At 39.5% G+C, this 16,470-nt stretch overlaps 1 protein-coding gene across 18 annotated transcripts in view; it reads left to right on the plus strand.

Moving 5' to 3' along the window:
• ARPP21 (cAMP regulated phosphoprotein 21) overlaps window positions 1-16,470 on the plus strand; it is a 200,659-nt gene that overhangs the window by 112,988 nt on the left and 71,201 nt on the right. For 15 of the 18 annotated variants that reach the window (XM_082044176.1, XM_082044185.1, XM_082044177.1 and 12 more), the window contains 2 exons: window positions 10,831-10,939; window positions 12,774-12,875. The exons of 1 other annotated variant lie outside the window; for it this stretch is intronic. In XM_082044176.1, the coding sequence (XP_081900302.1) occupies window positions 10,831-10,939; window positions 12,774-12,875 (211 nt within the window). The remainder of the gene's footprint in view (window positions 1-10,830; window positions 10,940-12,773; window positions 12,876-16,470) is intronic. 2 more of the 18 variants (XM_082044181.1, XM_082044182.1) reach the window with 1 other exon arrangement.

Consider the following 16,470-nt stretch of genomic DNA (forward strand, 5'->3'; position numbering starts at 1 on the left):
TGGAAAATCTCAGTCAAAGCAATTCAATGTTTTCCAGAGAGTTTGAAGCACAGTTTTGGTTCCCCATGCGCCCTTCCCCCCCTCACACACACCTCCCCCCTGCCACATTGTACTATGGAATAGTTATCCAGCAAATAGTTTGATGTATGGTATCTGCATTTAAGCACCTTACGCATTCCTTGATTTTCATATATGTACACAGAGTAATGATCTCACGAGTGTAGAATCACTTTTATAAGCCATATGATGGAGGAAAACAGATGTGAACACCATTATTTCTGTGAGCATTTTGTTTTGTTTTTTCCTTGGAGTCTTGCATTTCTTTTTTTTTGTTCAAGAGACTATGGAGCCCATTTCTGTTTCCTGTTGTTCTTACCTCTTTCCCATCTCCACTACAGAATAGTTGTTCCTTGACTAAAAGGAATAAGAAGAAACTTTCCATTTGGTTTACAATTGCTATTGCCCGATCAGGATAGCAGTGTCATATGTTACAAATATATAAAGAAATATAAAGGCAATAATCCTATGCAACTAAAATGGAAAAGAAATAAATAACTGAGAAGTAACACTTGTTGTCTGAGACATTTTTTCCAGTTTAAGATAAATTAATACATTATGCAACTAAGAATTCACTAAGAACATAATAAAGCAATTATGTATAAAAATAACTATGAGCTTATGTATCTACATAGTAACGTAGCTTTGAAGAAGAAATTATATTGGTTTTCATGGATTTATTTTTTTTTTTTTTTAATACAAAAGGACCCCTCTTCATTTCAATCTGGGATTAAATTAGGAACATGATTCAAAAAAACCCCCTTGTTTTGGTGCAACAGTAATCGTGTCCAGGATTCAAGAGGCCAGTGTCCCCCTAGTCATTGTTGTGATGCTTCAGTTTTAGCCTTTAGCTCCTTCCTGGCCTTTCCTGGTGCGGCCAGAGCTGCAGCCCAGCGCTGGGCGGTACATCCCTGCGTGCCAAGCAGGGGGAGGCTTCCACATCCAAGAAGGAATGCGCAACTTCCCCAAAAAAATGCTTCAGAAAAGCGTTAAGGGCAATTAGACATTTCACGTGAAGGTTCAGGAAATGTCTGCCTCCAGTAGTGGCCTGCATCTCCTCACGCACTGCATTGCCTCGGCTTTTTGACGCAGAAGAAAGCCACCTGATGTGGAGGAATTGACTTTCTTTTATCCATTTGCATGGTGATTGGCGAAGTAATTCAGGAAGTGCATTACTGCTAGGAATTTTAGCAATATCTTAATGTTATGCTACAGACACTTGTTTCAGACATAAAGTTGCCCCTGTTCCACTAAATGCATTATGTGAGGTTGTGCATATTTGTAATTTGACTGCTTGATGCTCATCTGGAAGAGATTGAGCTTTTTTCTCCCAGTCGTTGTCTTTTTTAAATGTTTGTTGACTTTAATGACACTTAAACTAGGACAGCCTTTTTTTTCTGAGCAAGCTTTCTGTTGTTTTACTCACATGTCTGTTTCACATGAAAGACACAAAAGAAAGAAAAAAAAACAACAACAACTTTGTGCACTTGAAGTTGAGCTGAATTTGAGCCTGAAATATTGGCTTCATTCTTGCTTTGATCAGTGTAAGCCATATACTGGACCCGTGGAAATGACTTAGTCTGTAAATGAGATGTTAGGGTTAATGAACCAGTTCTAATAGCTCCAATATTAAATTTTCATCTAATGTAATTTATCAGAACTAAATTATGTATAATTAAGGTGGACATGTACTTTACTGCTGTTCTATACTGTAATGAAATATCAGTTAAGCATTAATCAGAAGACATCTATGGTATTTCTCTTTTTCTATTTTTAAAAAATCCTTAAAATCACAGCACTTAATAAGATAAGTTTTGATAAACCTAGAAAGTTATCATCACCTGATCTCTGTGGGGAGATGGGAGGTTACCCAAGAAAAGAGCTGTAGCAGGAAAGTGCCTGTTAATCAAGCTACTGTTTGGTCATTTTTGCTTTCAAATCACTGGAAGCAGATCTGGAACCTGAAATGGCACCTATACTTTCCTCAGAGGTAACTTTACGTCAGTAATAGGTGAAATAATGTCTTTAAATCTGAGCATTTCAAAAATGATGTGCTGACAGATGAGCAAGTGAGTTTTCGAGGTGGTCCAAATTGGTTTTAGTAATTGCCTTTTACTGTTCTGTTGCCTTCCTCATCTTTAATGTGGCATGATCACTAGAAATGGAAAAAGTACTGTGACTTTTGAGAAATATTTTTCTTTATAAGAAAAGTCAGTTGTTTCTGCTTGCTGTTTCCAAGGTAGCCTCTGACAAGTTATTAAAAATAGACACTCTTCTTCAGACCAGTGATTGTCCAGTGGATGAATTCTGATCCACGAATTTTCCTGCTGGAGACAAGTAAAATGTCCATGGCCTGAAGTAGAAGTAAGCACAAGAATTTGCTATGGTATTGATTTGTATGTGTGGGCCATTTTAAGAGGACTAACAGTTTCTTTATTAGCTGGTTGGCTTTTGGGGAAGTATCTTGCCTTCCTTGGTACTCTTCAAATCTTGAATTTGCTTCCTTTTTCTCTCTCTCTTCCTTGTTAATTTTTGAACTTCCAAGATAGAAAAATGTAATTTTAAATAGATCATATCAGTTACGCAACACTGTAATTTTCAGCCACTTACAGAGTATGCCACATCCTTAAAATCAAATATTCATGAATTCTGTAATAAACTATGCTACCACTTACAAGCCTCTACTAGCTGGAAATAAACTGGCGCTGTGCAAGTTGTTCAGTCTTGATAGACACCCTGAAAATCAAGAACTAAATCCAGTCCAGGAGAGTGGGAGAAGGAGGTCCCTCGGGACTGAGAGAAGGCTTTGCACTTCAGCCCCATGTAGCAGAAGAGCTGCCCTTGGCCTGCCAGCACCTCCTGTAAGTTTAGACTAGGTTCCTATGTTCTGGCTCTGAAATACTGGGCCAAATATTGAAGCTTGTACTCAGCTGGACTCTCAGGGAGACAAGATGTATTATGGTTTTGCATCCATAGACTTAAACAAGATGACTTTCTGGAATTAAGCTTTGGGAAGGCCTGTGGACATCATGAGATGTGCTATGATACCTCAACATTAGATCAGGTTCTTTACATACCATATATTCCGAAAGCCTTCAGTATCTGGCCCTCTGTGTGGTCCACACATAGAGTGACTTGGCATGGAAGAGATTCAGCGTACATTTACTCTATCCATCTTGCATCCTTCAGCTTTGCTATCATTTTCTTAATGAGAAATGCTACTGGTACCAGCCCCACTGAAATTGTGCTGCTGGGGTACTGGGACTGAGCATCTTGAAGGGGTGGGTGAAAGTGACAGAATTAACCTCATTCTTTCTCAACAAAAAACCCAGGGGGGCGTAGCTTCCATGTAGCATTACCAGCTCTTCCTTTCAGTCCTGCCAGAGTTATCTGCAACCCTAATTAGAACGCTTGAATGCCCATCAAAATAACTTGTGACTTTTCACATCCGTGTTGTTTAGTAATGAACACAGAACATGTTTAGAATCCAGATGCTGCTCTGAGAAAAATATTAAAGAATATAAAATCTTCAACCAGGTAAAGTGTAGCATTTGGTATTTGAGGGCTTTTCCCCAACTCTGTGCTGCAGAGTAGGCAGCATCTTGAAGGAATTGTCTTGTACAGGGTTGAATTTTTTTTTTCCGTGGCTTTCAGTGTGCTTTTATCATCATAACAGAAGGTTTTAGTGACTCATACTATAAAAGCAGCAATCTGTTAATGAGGCATTTACCTTCAAATACTTGAAATGCCATCTTGAGTGGTTTTAAGTAGTCAGTTGTGATAATATAACTGCACTGTATTTTAACAATTATCTGTATTTAAATTTCCACTCTGACTTTTTGAAACTGTGTTTTAGCGTCCATCAGCCCCTAAATACCCAAAATCCATTTAAAGGCTGTAATTCTTGGCCCTCATTCTTGAAAAGCATTGTTCTGGGAGAATTTAATAAAATAATTTAACCTGGAGGGCTGGAATTCTGCCTTTCATCATTAAGTTGGGGCCTGTTGACAATGACAGTATTTGCTTCCAAGTTCTGTGAATTCTCAGACTCTCAGAATACGTTCCCATGCTTCCATGATCAAAACATTCATTTGTACTGCAGATAATAGAGTTCTGGCCTGCAAGTTAAAGCAAAGAAACAGTAATGCTTGTGTAGTTTTTGCTATGACAGTAATGCAGAGCCCTAGGAGAGCCTCCAGCATAAAACCAAAAAAAGCACTGTGGGCAGATGTAGTAGATACTCGCAAACTAGCAAAGCAAGAAAAGCCACCACACCGTGTCACAGCGTGCCTTCAAAATAGCGGCCAAAGTAATGTGGGACTGAGCAGTCAGTTTAATTAGAGACAAGTGCAAATAACAAGAAAACACCGATAAACCATCAGAACACCTGCATAACAGTGCCCCTAAATCTTCACAACTTCTCTGAACCCTGTTGGCAGCAGCGCTTCTCCCCTGCTCTCACCATCCTGTTGTTCTCCTGATGGTTTTGTCAGTTATTCATTTTGTTTGCCAGATGACGTTCCTGCAGCTACGTGGGAGTGGTGTTTTGTCCATTCCTAGCCCCATTACCCTACCAGTCTTCCACTCTGTGTTGCCGTTCCTTCAGGAGAGCATTATTAACACGCTGTCCCTCATTATGTGCAGTGAACGAACATTGCATTACAAATGCAAAGTTCATTGTTTAGACTCTTGCACACCGCAGCAACCTCCACTTTTGAACTCACTTTCCTGTATTGCATTCCTTCAGACAGCTGCTTCACTATCACCTGTGAGGCTTTTGCAGATGATGTGCTACAGCGCTTGCTAGACTTTATAACTGCATCAGGTGCTGCATTGGCAAACTCATCTTTTCCACACATGGTGAGGTTGTTGCTTCTTTTGAAAGGCATCTTGCAACAGCCTGTGCGCTGCGGTGCTGTCAGAAGCATATGCCTCGTAATAAAGATTTATGTGCTGTATATAAGTCAGTGCTGACAATCCCAGACTGTTTGTGTGCTCTGCTACTATAGTGACAGAGTCTTCAGAACCATAACGTTCAACCTCATGCTTGTCTCTTTCCATTTGTCCTTTTGGTGTGGTATCTGTGTTTCCTGTTTCTTAGCCAGCTATTTCAGAGCTAATTAACTTAATTTTAAATGAGTGTGGGTTTTTTCCCCCAGGATTCCATTTCTTATCTCCCATGCAAACAGAGGTCTATGAAACTGCATTAGTTTGCTTCCAAACATGGGAGATATAAGCAAATGCCCTGTGACTTCCTTATTCCATGTATACTGATAGCTTGTACCACTCTGCAATATGTTTTGAAAATCTGTGATTTGATTAAATAGTGAATACCTGGTTAAGGAACTTAGGGTTTGTGAGTTTTTTCATTGCTACTTAAAACGATTGACTTGGACTCAAAAGCATTAAATGAGCATGTAATGGGGAATTCTTCTTAAAGGGTCCATGTAATAAAAGTGCCTGAGGAGTGAACTCTGTTTTCTGTCATAACGAGATAAATTGAGAGGAACTCTACTGAAGTAAATGGAAATAGCTCACATTAAAATCACCATAATGATAGTAGGAAAAAAACCTTATAATGGATGTTGCTATCAAAATCTTAACTTTTTTCTTTTTTTGTTTCTGACACACAGAAATGTTTTGCTGCTTATTCCAGCTTTACCATTTCCAAAATATAGGCTTCGTATAAGGAGTGAGTCCAGAAAAGTGTTTTTTTGGCCCTTGCTTAAGTAAGAACTGCAGATGGCTTTTAACTAATGATAAAATGAGAAAGGTAAATGATAATTACCAACTTGTGAAAGAAAAAGCAGGTACAAAAAGCATCTATAAGAGGCTAGTGATGGAGCTTTGTTCTGCTGTAGATTTGTTACTATATATCTGACTCAGTGTTTCACAAAATGACACTATGGTTGAGGTTGGAAGGGACCTCTGAAGGTCACTTTGTCCAGCTCTCCCTACTAAAGCAAGGCTACCTAGAACCATTTGCCTAGGACCATCCCAAGGACAGAGACTCTACCACCTCTCTACGCAACCTGTGACAGTGCTTGGTCACCCTCGTAGTGAAAGCACAGAAACAAGAAACTTGACTTGAAATGACCATTGTCATGATCTCCCAACACGAAAATGAAGGTGAAGGAGTTGAAATGATGCATGAGAAGGAGCATAGCCACTACAAGTGGGAAAGCAGCATTGCCATGAGGTTTTGCCTGAACACTCTCCCCAAGTCTGGGCCTGATACTGCATTGAAGTATGCAGAAGTGCTCCCAAATCAGGGAAAAACACTGGATAGGAAGCTTAATGATGCCTGTTACATTCTGTGTGTGTAAATTGAGTAAACTGATCACTCACCAAAAAGCTATTTCATAATCCGTCCTTTCCCTCTTTTCACTGTGGAAGAAATGGATTAGGAGAACGTTTCCAAAGATTGTGAGTGATGGGAGCAGACTTTGCAGAAGTCTGCAGATGCTCAGAGAGTTTCATGAAGCTTTTTATGGTGAAAGGTTTGGGTGCTTCAGGACACCTACTGAAGTTGGTTCCTTGTAGTGGGTAATCCTGCTGGCACCTACTTGAAGAGCATGGTTCTACCTTGCGAGGCAGGATGGAGAAGAGAGGCTGTCTTGGCTGCTGGAAGGGCCGAGGCTTTCTGGCAGATCTGGGAGTGAGAAGGGGACTGCAGAGCTGCCTGGGGATGCACAGCAAACAGCACTAGCTTCTTCCGAGATCCAGTTTCTCTTAAATATCCATAGCAGCTGATCCAAAGCTTTACAAGGAAGGAGGAAATGCGCTGTGTGTTTTGTTCTGAAATGTGGTGCCAGAAAGGTGACTTAACTATCCGACAACTTTTAGGAATTAAGTGAATTCATATGCAATTATGTTTTTGTGAAATTGCATTTTTATGGCACAGGTGTTTTGCTTCCACACATACTGTAAAGTAATAAAAATTTGGATGATCAAAAGGTTACATTAAATAAAAAGAAAACAAACAAACACACCCAACTTCACATTTTTTTAGCTTGTATGATTTCACCCTTCTCATGTGTTGGTTTTTTGAGACTTCAAGTTATAATCAGGTCTTATTTTCTGGTTTTCTCAGTGCAGTCTCCAAATTGCAAAACTCCTATTAGCTTGAAAGGGAATTGGTATTTCCTGCTTAAGCTTTTTTTTGAGTTTGAGGTTCTCAAGTGGCCCACTATTTCCAGACATGGGGACTAAATGAAATGCTGAATGTCATACAGGTGAGCAGCATTGTTTCTAAGCCTACCTTTGCACATCTGTTTTCTTGCACACAGTTGTTAGCATGTAGATGTGGGTGTACTGTGTGGCCAAGGTCAACCCACCAATATAGGATAGGTATTATCAGTTGTTTTGTTTGGGTTTTTTTTAATTAAGATCCCTAAGTACTTAGGGTACTTGAGTTAGTGATGAGGTCTTCAGAAATACTCTGTCTCTCTTCAAAAAGGCTATGAAAATTCAATTTTTACCACATAAAGTGAGGTGCGGTTAGAATTTTAAGGTGTAAATTAGGCAACCAGCGTGATAATCATGAATAAGTTCCTGATTTCACATGGTTTTGAAATAATAATTGTAAACCATGCTTTGACTTGAGTAAGATCTTAATTTATGCCAGTACTGAAAATAAGCTTGATAAATACACTCCCTTACATGCATGAACACAATTTGGTATATTGTGCAGACTCTACTACTGACAGTATCAGGGCTAAAAAAGCTTAGAAGAGAAGTAAATGTGGTTGTTATTAATTTAGGACTCCCATGAGATGAATCCCACTGTATCTGCTGTATTACTGTAATTGTATACTGTATTAGTACATTGGTAGTACACTGCAATTTTACTCAAAATTACATATTATTTTTCCCTTTTCAAGCAGTTGATTCATCTGCAAATCCATATGCTAATGCAAAAAAAAGTGTCTGCTTTCTTTTAGCAAATGCATTCTATGGTTATAGGGAACTTCAAAGCTGTGAATGTGGAACTTGCACTGACTTCCATCAGAGGATGAGACCCAAATCTTTCCAGAGTCCATCACTTCTCTACTGAAGTGATTAGAGATTTGGTTCCACTTGTTGGTTTTAAAGATTGTTTGCCAACTATATCCTACTAATAATACATTTTTTCAATAACTGTTGAAAAAGAAAGCACAGTAAACAGTATTGAAGGAAAAGGAAAACACAGACACATGTAAATACCACTGAACTCTGATGTCTTCTTTAAAATAGTTTACATTTCTTTCAATTAAATGTCCGTTTCGGATTTTTAACGTCTGAGGGAGGCCTACAGCTTGACGTGCCTGAAGTTGTTTGTTGCTCTGCTACCCCATTTCTCACTTGACAGTCTTCCCTCAGGCTTTGCATCCTTATCAACTGAGGCGGCCATGCTGTTTGCAGCCTCACTGGTAACAGTGACCCAGAGTTGCAGTGACAGCTGGGCGAGAAGGATCTTCTTGTGGTGGTGGTACCATGGCACTCCATAATGCTCTGCACATTCGCAGAGTCTGCTTTTCACAACTGGAGATTAATCACCTACTGGGCTTGTAGATTAATTTTATTAACAGGCACATACCGGATCATTAGTTGAGGCTCATGGCTTGATCTAATGCTTCTCTTCTGACAAGTGGAAATGTTTTATATATAGTAAATGAAGGGAAAATGGGAATAAAAACTGAAAATAATGCTATGAAGTATGGAAACCATGTTGTTGTTTAAATAAGTTAGTAGTTGGAGGAGACAATTTCCCAAATTGCTTTTTCAAGCTTTGTTTCTCTCTAATTTTCGATTACTTTCTTTTCCTCTGCATTTTAAAATTCCAGTTATTTGTTATGCCTGATACATACTTCATTAGATGCTCAGCAGATAGTTTACAACGATAAATTTTAAACTGATCATTCAATTGCAGAAATTTTGTTTGTGCTTTAGCATGTAAAACCAGAAAAGTAATATTCCTCAGCTGGTCCTGTCAAAGCAGACTGTTTGAGGGAATTAATCTTCATATCTGGCTGTGCAGGCACAGTGCTCATTAATGGGAGCAAAGGCAGAACAACCCACCTAGCAATCCATTAACGGGGCTGTGTAGCCTTTCAGTTTGAGGAAACATCACTAATGACCCATTAGGTTAGAAAACTATGCAGAGAGCCACGGTCCTCTGGCCTTTCCCAAAAGAAGGCTAGTAGGGCATCCCAAGAGTCTCCTGACTTTCACATGTTAGGCCATATATCTGTTATTATTTGCACCTACAGATGATGGACAAAGGCTTCTTGAATTCTCAAAATTTGTGGAAATTGGACTGGTATGTTTTGTCAGTTTATCATAAAAATACAAATTGTGAGCAGAAGTTAGAGTCCTTCAAATTCATACAGAAAGAAGCAGGAGAGCTGTTGTCTCTTAATGTTGTATTTCTAACAGTTCATTACAAATGTTTCCTGCGCATCTGACAATGAGCCGTAGTAGACTGTAATTATGGCATGAATATGTGCTGAATTTTGATTTGAATTCCATTGTTAATTAGTTAACTGCAAATCTGAATGCTATAAGAACAAAATGGTGGCTGATTTACATATCTGGTTTAATTTTCCATTTTGAAATAAGATGAAGCAGAGGTTTTTATTTTTAAGTTTGTAGAGGACTTTTATTTACAAAGTCACTGACTTCTGTAAATTCTACCTTTTCATTTCTTCACAATTGGTCCATTGATGTCAGCGGAAGCTTTGCTGTCTTGTTTATGTAGGTCTCTAGACATGAGCATCTCCTGCCAGTACTGGTGTTAGCAGGTCCTTCAACACAGAGTGTAAGGTTTGTGTTCCCTGATAGAAACCTCACAGCATGACACAGCCTATTACTACTTTTAAAAAGCAGCTTGTGCATTAGCCAGTCCCAGTTGGGTTATAGCAGTACATGAAGCCAAGCTTGGTTCTTCAGGCCATTGGTCACCCTATCAACATCTGTGGGGTTTAAAACATTACAGGTTTAGGTCTGAGAGTGGTGCAGGCTGGAGACTGAGAGCTGTGAGGTGTTGGCAGTGACGGCAGATGCTTCTTAAAATTTGTTTTTTGTGCAAGGTGAAGTGACATGAGATGCAGCTTTTCGTGCAAGGTGAGAGCATGGAACAGAATCCTTCCAGCTTAAGAACCTGAAAATGTTGAGCTTTTCACCATTGGGGTTTGGGTTCAAAAAAATAAATAAATAAAAATCTGGATGGGTTTAAATTTTTGAGCTAATTGATGTTCTTTGATCTTTCTGGAGCATCTTCCTGACTTAAAGGTGATGAGATAATATTTTGTTTAAGCAAAACACCATCAGTCCCTTGAATTACCGATTTTGTTTATTAGGAGTGAGGAAACTCTTAGGTTTGGTTTTCAGGATTTCTATCAGTTTTTCCTTACTTTTAAAACTGAAAAGGCTTCACTAGGTGGCCATGTTGCCGGAGGGCATGGCTACCAAAGGAAGCAAATTAACATACAATATGTTAATTTGTTTTCCCTGTCCTTCAGTCACAGTAGAGGAGTGTCTAAATATTTCAGTGACTGAGATTTTGGATTCCCACTCCTTGCTACACAACAACAACAAAAGCTATTTATAGCAATAACAGTTAGCAGCGATACAGCAGCCTCAGACAGCTATAGGCAGCGTCTCACCATGACCACAAATGTTAACTGCTTTTGCACTGAATGCCTCTGTGAAAACAAAGACCACTGAGAAACAAAGATCAAAGCAAAACCAAAAGAAAGATTTTTTTATTGCTATGTTTTACTTTGCTGGCAGACCAGAGCAAAGGTTTTCTGAACATTTAAAAGATGAAAAAGGTGAAGAATCCCAGAAGCGATTTATCTTGAAGCGAGATAACTCTAGTATTGATAAAGAAGACAATCAGGTTGGTTCTCGGTTCGAGAGTTGCTGAAATTTGTTCTGTTTTTGAAGGTGGGCTGACTGATGTTATTGTTGTTCTTTTGTTGTTGCTCTCTTTCTCCTCCTCCCCTGCCCTCCTGCCCCCCTCCCCGCCTCCTTTGGCGTACGTACCACCCACCGTGGGTAGCATCGAGCCCCGGCGTGGCCGCTTCAGCCGTGGCAGTGTGTGGGTTTGCATGGGCGGTTTGCTTGGCGCAGGACTTGCTGCATGCCCACGGGAGGGGGGAATGCCGGCGGCTCTGGGCTGCGTGGAAGGATGTGTCAGTCGCATTTCTCAGTGTTTCGCCTAACTATGGCAGTCGTGCCGCTCCCTCCCGCTTTCTCCCTTCCCTTGTAACCTACTCAGAGTTGGATTTCAGTATGGACCGATGACAAACTGGTGTAGCCCAAAAAGGAGAGAGAAAAAATAATAATAATAATAAATATAAAAAAGTCCCGAACAAATGTGATGGTGAGGCCAGGCTGATTTTTTTTTTTTTTAAAAAAAACTATCCTGAATTAAGTTTTGACCAAAAATCTATTTCATCTTTTAGTTCCCTCCCTCCTCCTGTGCCCTCACCACCTTTTACTGTCTGTGTAACTTGCTTGTTGTGCATGTACTGTGGCAGACGTTGCCCCTCTGTGTTGCCTGTGCCATAACACTAGCTTACCTTAGGTGAGCCCGATGAGTAGGGGAGTGCCAGGGAAATATGTTTGTGCTGCCTTTAAAAGCAGGTGTTGTGCTGTTTCAATCCAGTGCAAGCTGTGTATGTGGAATATATTAACAAAAAAAATCCAAAACGGTTCTAATGTGAATTACTTTTATGAGAATGTTCTCACAGGTAAGAAGACAGCATGTGCTTTATTTGCTTAGGTTATATTTGCGGAGGGACCTGCCAGTGAGTCTCTCATTGATACTTTCCTTCGTGTTTTCAATAAAGGACTGATTTTTCCTTTTTTTTTTTTTTTTTTTTCTTTTTATCCCCTTTTTTTCCTTGACTTTCAGTTGTACATAACAGCCTTGCCAGTTACGCTGCATCTGAGTTGGCTTTGAAAGCAAAACCCAAGCGTTTTCAGGGTGTGATGAGCTTGGGAATCAGCCAAAGGAAAGCAGCATGGTCTAGCTCACCAGCTGCTGGGGTGCAGGTGGAGAAGGAGCAGTACCTGAAACCCAATGGCCAGTGAAGCATTTCTTGCTGGGGGTCCTCTTCTCTCCTCCTTCCCATGGCACAGCCAGTTTCTGCACTGTGGTTTACAGAAAGGCACAAATGGCCATTCTTTTCCCAGCAAAACTAAGGCTGAGTGTTCCTTTATGGTGTGGAAATGGTTAAAAGTGTCATGCCAAATATTTGGGACTTCTCCTCCTGGTACATGTAGACCATGTAGTGGGTTTCTTCTAGGGTTTGCAGCTTAGGTCTTACTGCCTAGTTTCCCTCTTTTCTTCCTCGATTTCGTAGGTAGTGCAGCGCTGCCTGCCCTCCTACACAGCCAGTAGAGAAGTCGAGAAATCTTAGCAGTTGAGAGCAATGGCACTTAGGCTTGGGCTGAGAACACCCGATTTTAGGACAGGGGATCCACCAAAGCCATGCAGAAAGCCTCGTTTTGACCAGTCACTCTACGAACCCACGTGTAGTATCTAACTGGATAACCTGAAACTCTTGGGTGCCCAGCCACACAGGGCGCCTCATGCAGCAACGACAGCTATCGTTTTCATGCTTCATTTGTCTAAGTGAACATTTATTATTCTCAGCTGACAGTTACTTAATGGCAGTTTTTAACAGCTCAACTTATATAACCCTCCTGGTTTTCTTTCTGCTCAGCAAAACAGAATTCTTCCATTTAGAGATGACAGACGAAGTAAATCAATTGAAGAGAGAGAAGAGGAGTATCAGAGAGTGAGGGAGAGAATATTTGCACAAGATGTGAGTAGTTGTTTTAATTGCCTCTTTAGTGCCATACCTTTGCCGGTAGTCAGACAGTCTTGCCCCCCTCCAACATGAACACCGCAGCTGGACTTGCCCTGTGGAGCTGGAGGTGACAGGGAAGGACGATTGGCACAGAGGGTCCGAGAGCAGCTCGAGAGGTGCGCAGAAGGTTGGTTTCTGGAGAAGGAGGTGACGAGAGATGCAGGGAGAAGGGCAGAGGAGAGATGAGGCCCAGCATGTTGTCTAGGGAGTGCTCATCCCCTTTCTTTAAATGTCGGTGTGGTCTAGGTTTCCTTCTTTTTTTCCTTCTCTTTTACGAACCAAAGAGCAGTGATTTAAATGGACACTCTCAATAATTTCAAGTAGCTGTGTTATTTCAACTTTGTTTCAAGCTGAATCAAATTTTTAAGTGTCCTTCTGCACAGCCTTCTCATGGTTTTGTTTCTTTGGATGAGTGTCACTAATTCACTAAGAACAAAGAAAAGACGGAGGTTAAACATCGAGTTGCATGGGTTTTTTCAAATTGCCAATTAAGGAACTGTATTTCTGCCATTAGAAAGAGGTGGTCATATTATTGATGATTTTACTCCAAAAGGAATAATATGAAACAGGCATTATAATTCCTGCCTTTACCAAAAAATAAGAACTTGCTCTGTTGCTAAAAGAAAATGTTTAAATCTGAAACATCTGTGAGCAATACTTAATGTTCCTGAAAAAGGAAGAAATTTGCTATAATACTGTAATGACAGGGTCCTAAAAGAAAAAAAAAGTCACTATTTTGTTATTTTATCTCATATCTCAGTGGGAGCTCTTCCACTTAAAGGAATATAGGAATAAACCAAATTAAAACTATTACTGAAAATCATATTTGGCAGTGTCCTTTTAAATTAAAGCTGTTCATATGTTACAGGGCTAATAGTAGTATTTTAGATATCCTTTTATTTAACTCTGATTTTGGAGCTGGGCACATCCAAGTTATTCTTTTTCAGCACAATACATTGTGTAGTTTTAAGGTGTGTGTTGTCTCATTTGTGAAAAGTAGCTTCACTTTTTAATAAGTAGCTTGCCACATATAAATATATTTAGCCTGACCTTTTCTTTCTAGACCGAGACAATTCAAGTCCAGGTAGAGGCCCTTTGTTTTACCTTTTGCTTTCAGCGTGTGAGTCTGATGTACATACTGTCACAGTATATACCGTAGAGTTACTGAGTCGCTCAAGGGCTGCAAAAGCCTCTTTGCAACCTATTTCCTATATAAAAGTTTCTGTTTCTGGCTTATTACAAAGGAGTTTGTACAAAACCAAAAAATCTTTGGGTTTTGAAGCAGACTTTGAATGAGGCACAGCGTTGTTTAAAAATATTATATGGAAAGTTGTTGCCAGAATCATGCAGTTTCTATCACAAGAAACAGCTAGAAGTGCCAGGCTGGAAAAAGTGTGTTGCAATTCGCTCCACAATGCACTGCTTTTTTTATCTTTAGATACTTGTTAAAGACAGGCAAGCGGTGGGCATTTCAGTTGCCCGCAGCAGGAGGTTGTTGTGGTCCACTGGGTAAGCATCTCTGACTGGCAAGGCCTAAGTAACAGCGTAGTTTGTGGCTGGCGTTTTAAATTGATTGGGAGTGAGCGTTTTTAAAGATGGGCAGTGTTAGATATCTCTCCCTCTCTCTCTCGTATCCTCTCATTTGCTCTCTCTCCCTGCTATTGCAGGTGTTAGTGGGCATCGTAGTGCAGTGAATTTCAGCAAGCTGTACTAATAATATTAACAGGAATATATTCTTAGCTGAGCTTTTTTGAGTGGGGCACTCCTCACAGATATGAGGTGTTTTTAGGATGATGACAGTGGTTGTGGTGGTGGACAATGTCATTTTTTTCAGTTTTAGGAAAGAGAGAAATGGCTTCCTTTTATAGGTAGCCACTTACTGCATAGAAGACTTTATAGTTTTAAAGCCCTCTGCAATTGTTAATTAATCCAGTTCTCCCCAGGTTTCTCTGAGGTAGGTACCTAAGCATTGTCATGCTGCAAATTACAAATGTAGAAAGAGAGACAGGGAGCGATTAATCATGTGGTATTTTTTATTATCTCTATACTGTTTACACTGCTGTAGTCAAACCTTTATTGGTGCCTTGCTTATGAACCACAGCAAATGGATTATAGATATTTTGCTTTTCGTTAGAGTATGCATGAAGAGACCTTGCATGAGAAGTTTTCAAAGGGCAGCCCTGAAGGTCAACAGAACTTCCGCAACACGTTGCACCTAGCACTCCTCCCTAAACATGTTGAGGTGCCCAAAACTCTTTCAATATATATCAGCCCAAGAGTCAGAACTTTGAACAAAATTTAGGAGGAAAAGGCAGTCTGGTTACGGGAGCAGAAAATGCTGTGTATGTTTCAAATGCTGTGAAAAATGTCTTAACCTGGACCTCACATACCAGCCAATAGAAAGTTTGCTTGCCCTTCCTTTGGTTTTACAGCACTCTAGTACACCAGATATCTTCATTTCCAAGTGGGAAGGTTTTAACAAAATAAATATGTTCATGAATAATGCCATCATTATCATAGTCCTTATGATGATTAGTCTGATATTAGTCAGTTTAAATTATACTTTCTGACAAGTTTTGCATCTGCTGTGTTGGCTTTAATAAATTTTGACAAGGGGAGCTGGAGGTTTTAATGACTCCTGTCATGCGTAGAGTCATAGCAAGTGGCAGGGATTAAGAAGCATGTTAATGTGATAACTTAATAAAAGGATGGGTAAAGAAGTAAATACATAATAAATGTGATCGTTCCAGCTCACTGAAATAAGAACTTAAAAGTACACATTAAACTTTTCAGGCTGCTAACAGTGAAATATTGCTGCATGACCTCTGTTATACTCAAAGCTATTTTCAAGGGTTAGTTTGTTTTGGGTTTTTTTAGTTGCAAAGCCTACAACCTTCCATTTTGAAACATGTTTTTATTGGAAACTTATTTTTACAACAATTTGTGAATTTTACAACCAAGTGCACTGGAGCAGAGGACCTGGTGTATCTGGCTCTTGCAAACAAATTGTTTCTTGTCTGAATTGCTTTGCTTGCTTTTAGCTGGTTGAAAAGTAATTGTCCAAGTAAGACAACAAACAATCTAAAAGAATTAAAAAAAAGTATATGTTGTTCTTTTCCCGTGCACTAATTCAAATTGTAGATTTAACAGAGAATCGCAGATATATGTGTAAATGGTACACTACATTTGGCTTCTAAGCATGCAGAAAATTGATTCTAAAGACTAGCAATCAAATTATATGGAGGAAATTTCATTCTTCAAGGTTAACACAATGTATAACCTCATGAGGCATGATCACGTAAGGACCATCCATTGTTCATAAATGTATTCTCTAGTAATTATTGTGTATTCACTGAAAAATGTAGATGTTTTATTACTTACACAAATGCTAGACTTGCCCGTGGTATACATGAAACTTATTAAAGGAAATAGACCATGCTTTGTATTTTTTGTTGTTAATTGTAATGGCTATTTTTGACTAAGGAGATTATTCTGAGAAGCCAGATCCTTTAGATAAAATAAATCATGATTCCTCTGTTTAAGAAAACAC

This window comes from Streptopelia decaocto, assembly GCF_964273445.1.
Source record: "Streptopelia decaocto genome assembly, chromosome: 2".
Taxonomy (NCBI): Eukaryota; Metazoa; Chordata; class Aves; order Columbiformes; family Columbidae; genus Streptopelia; species Streptopelia decaocto.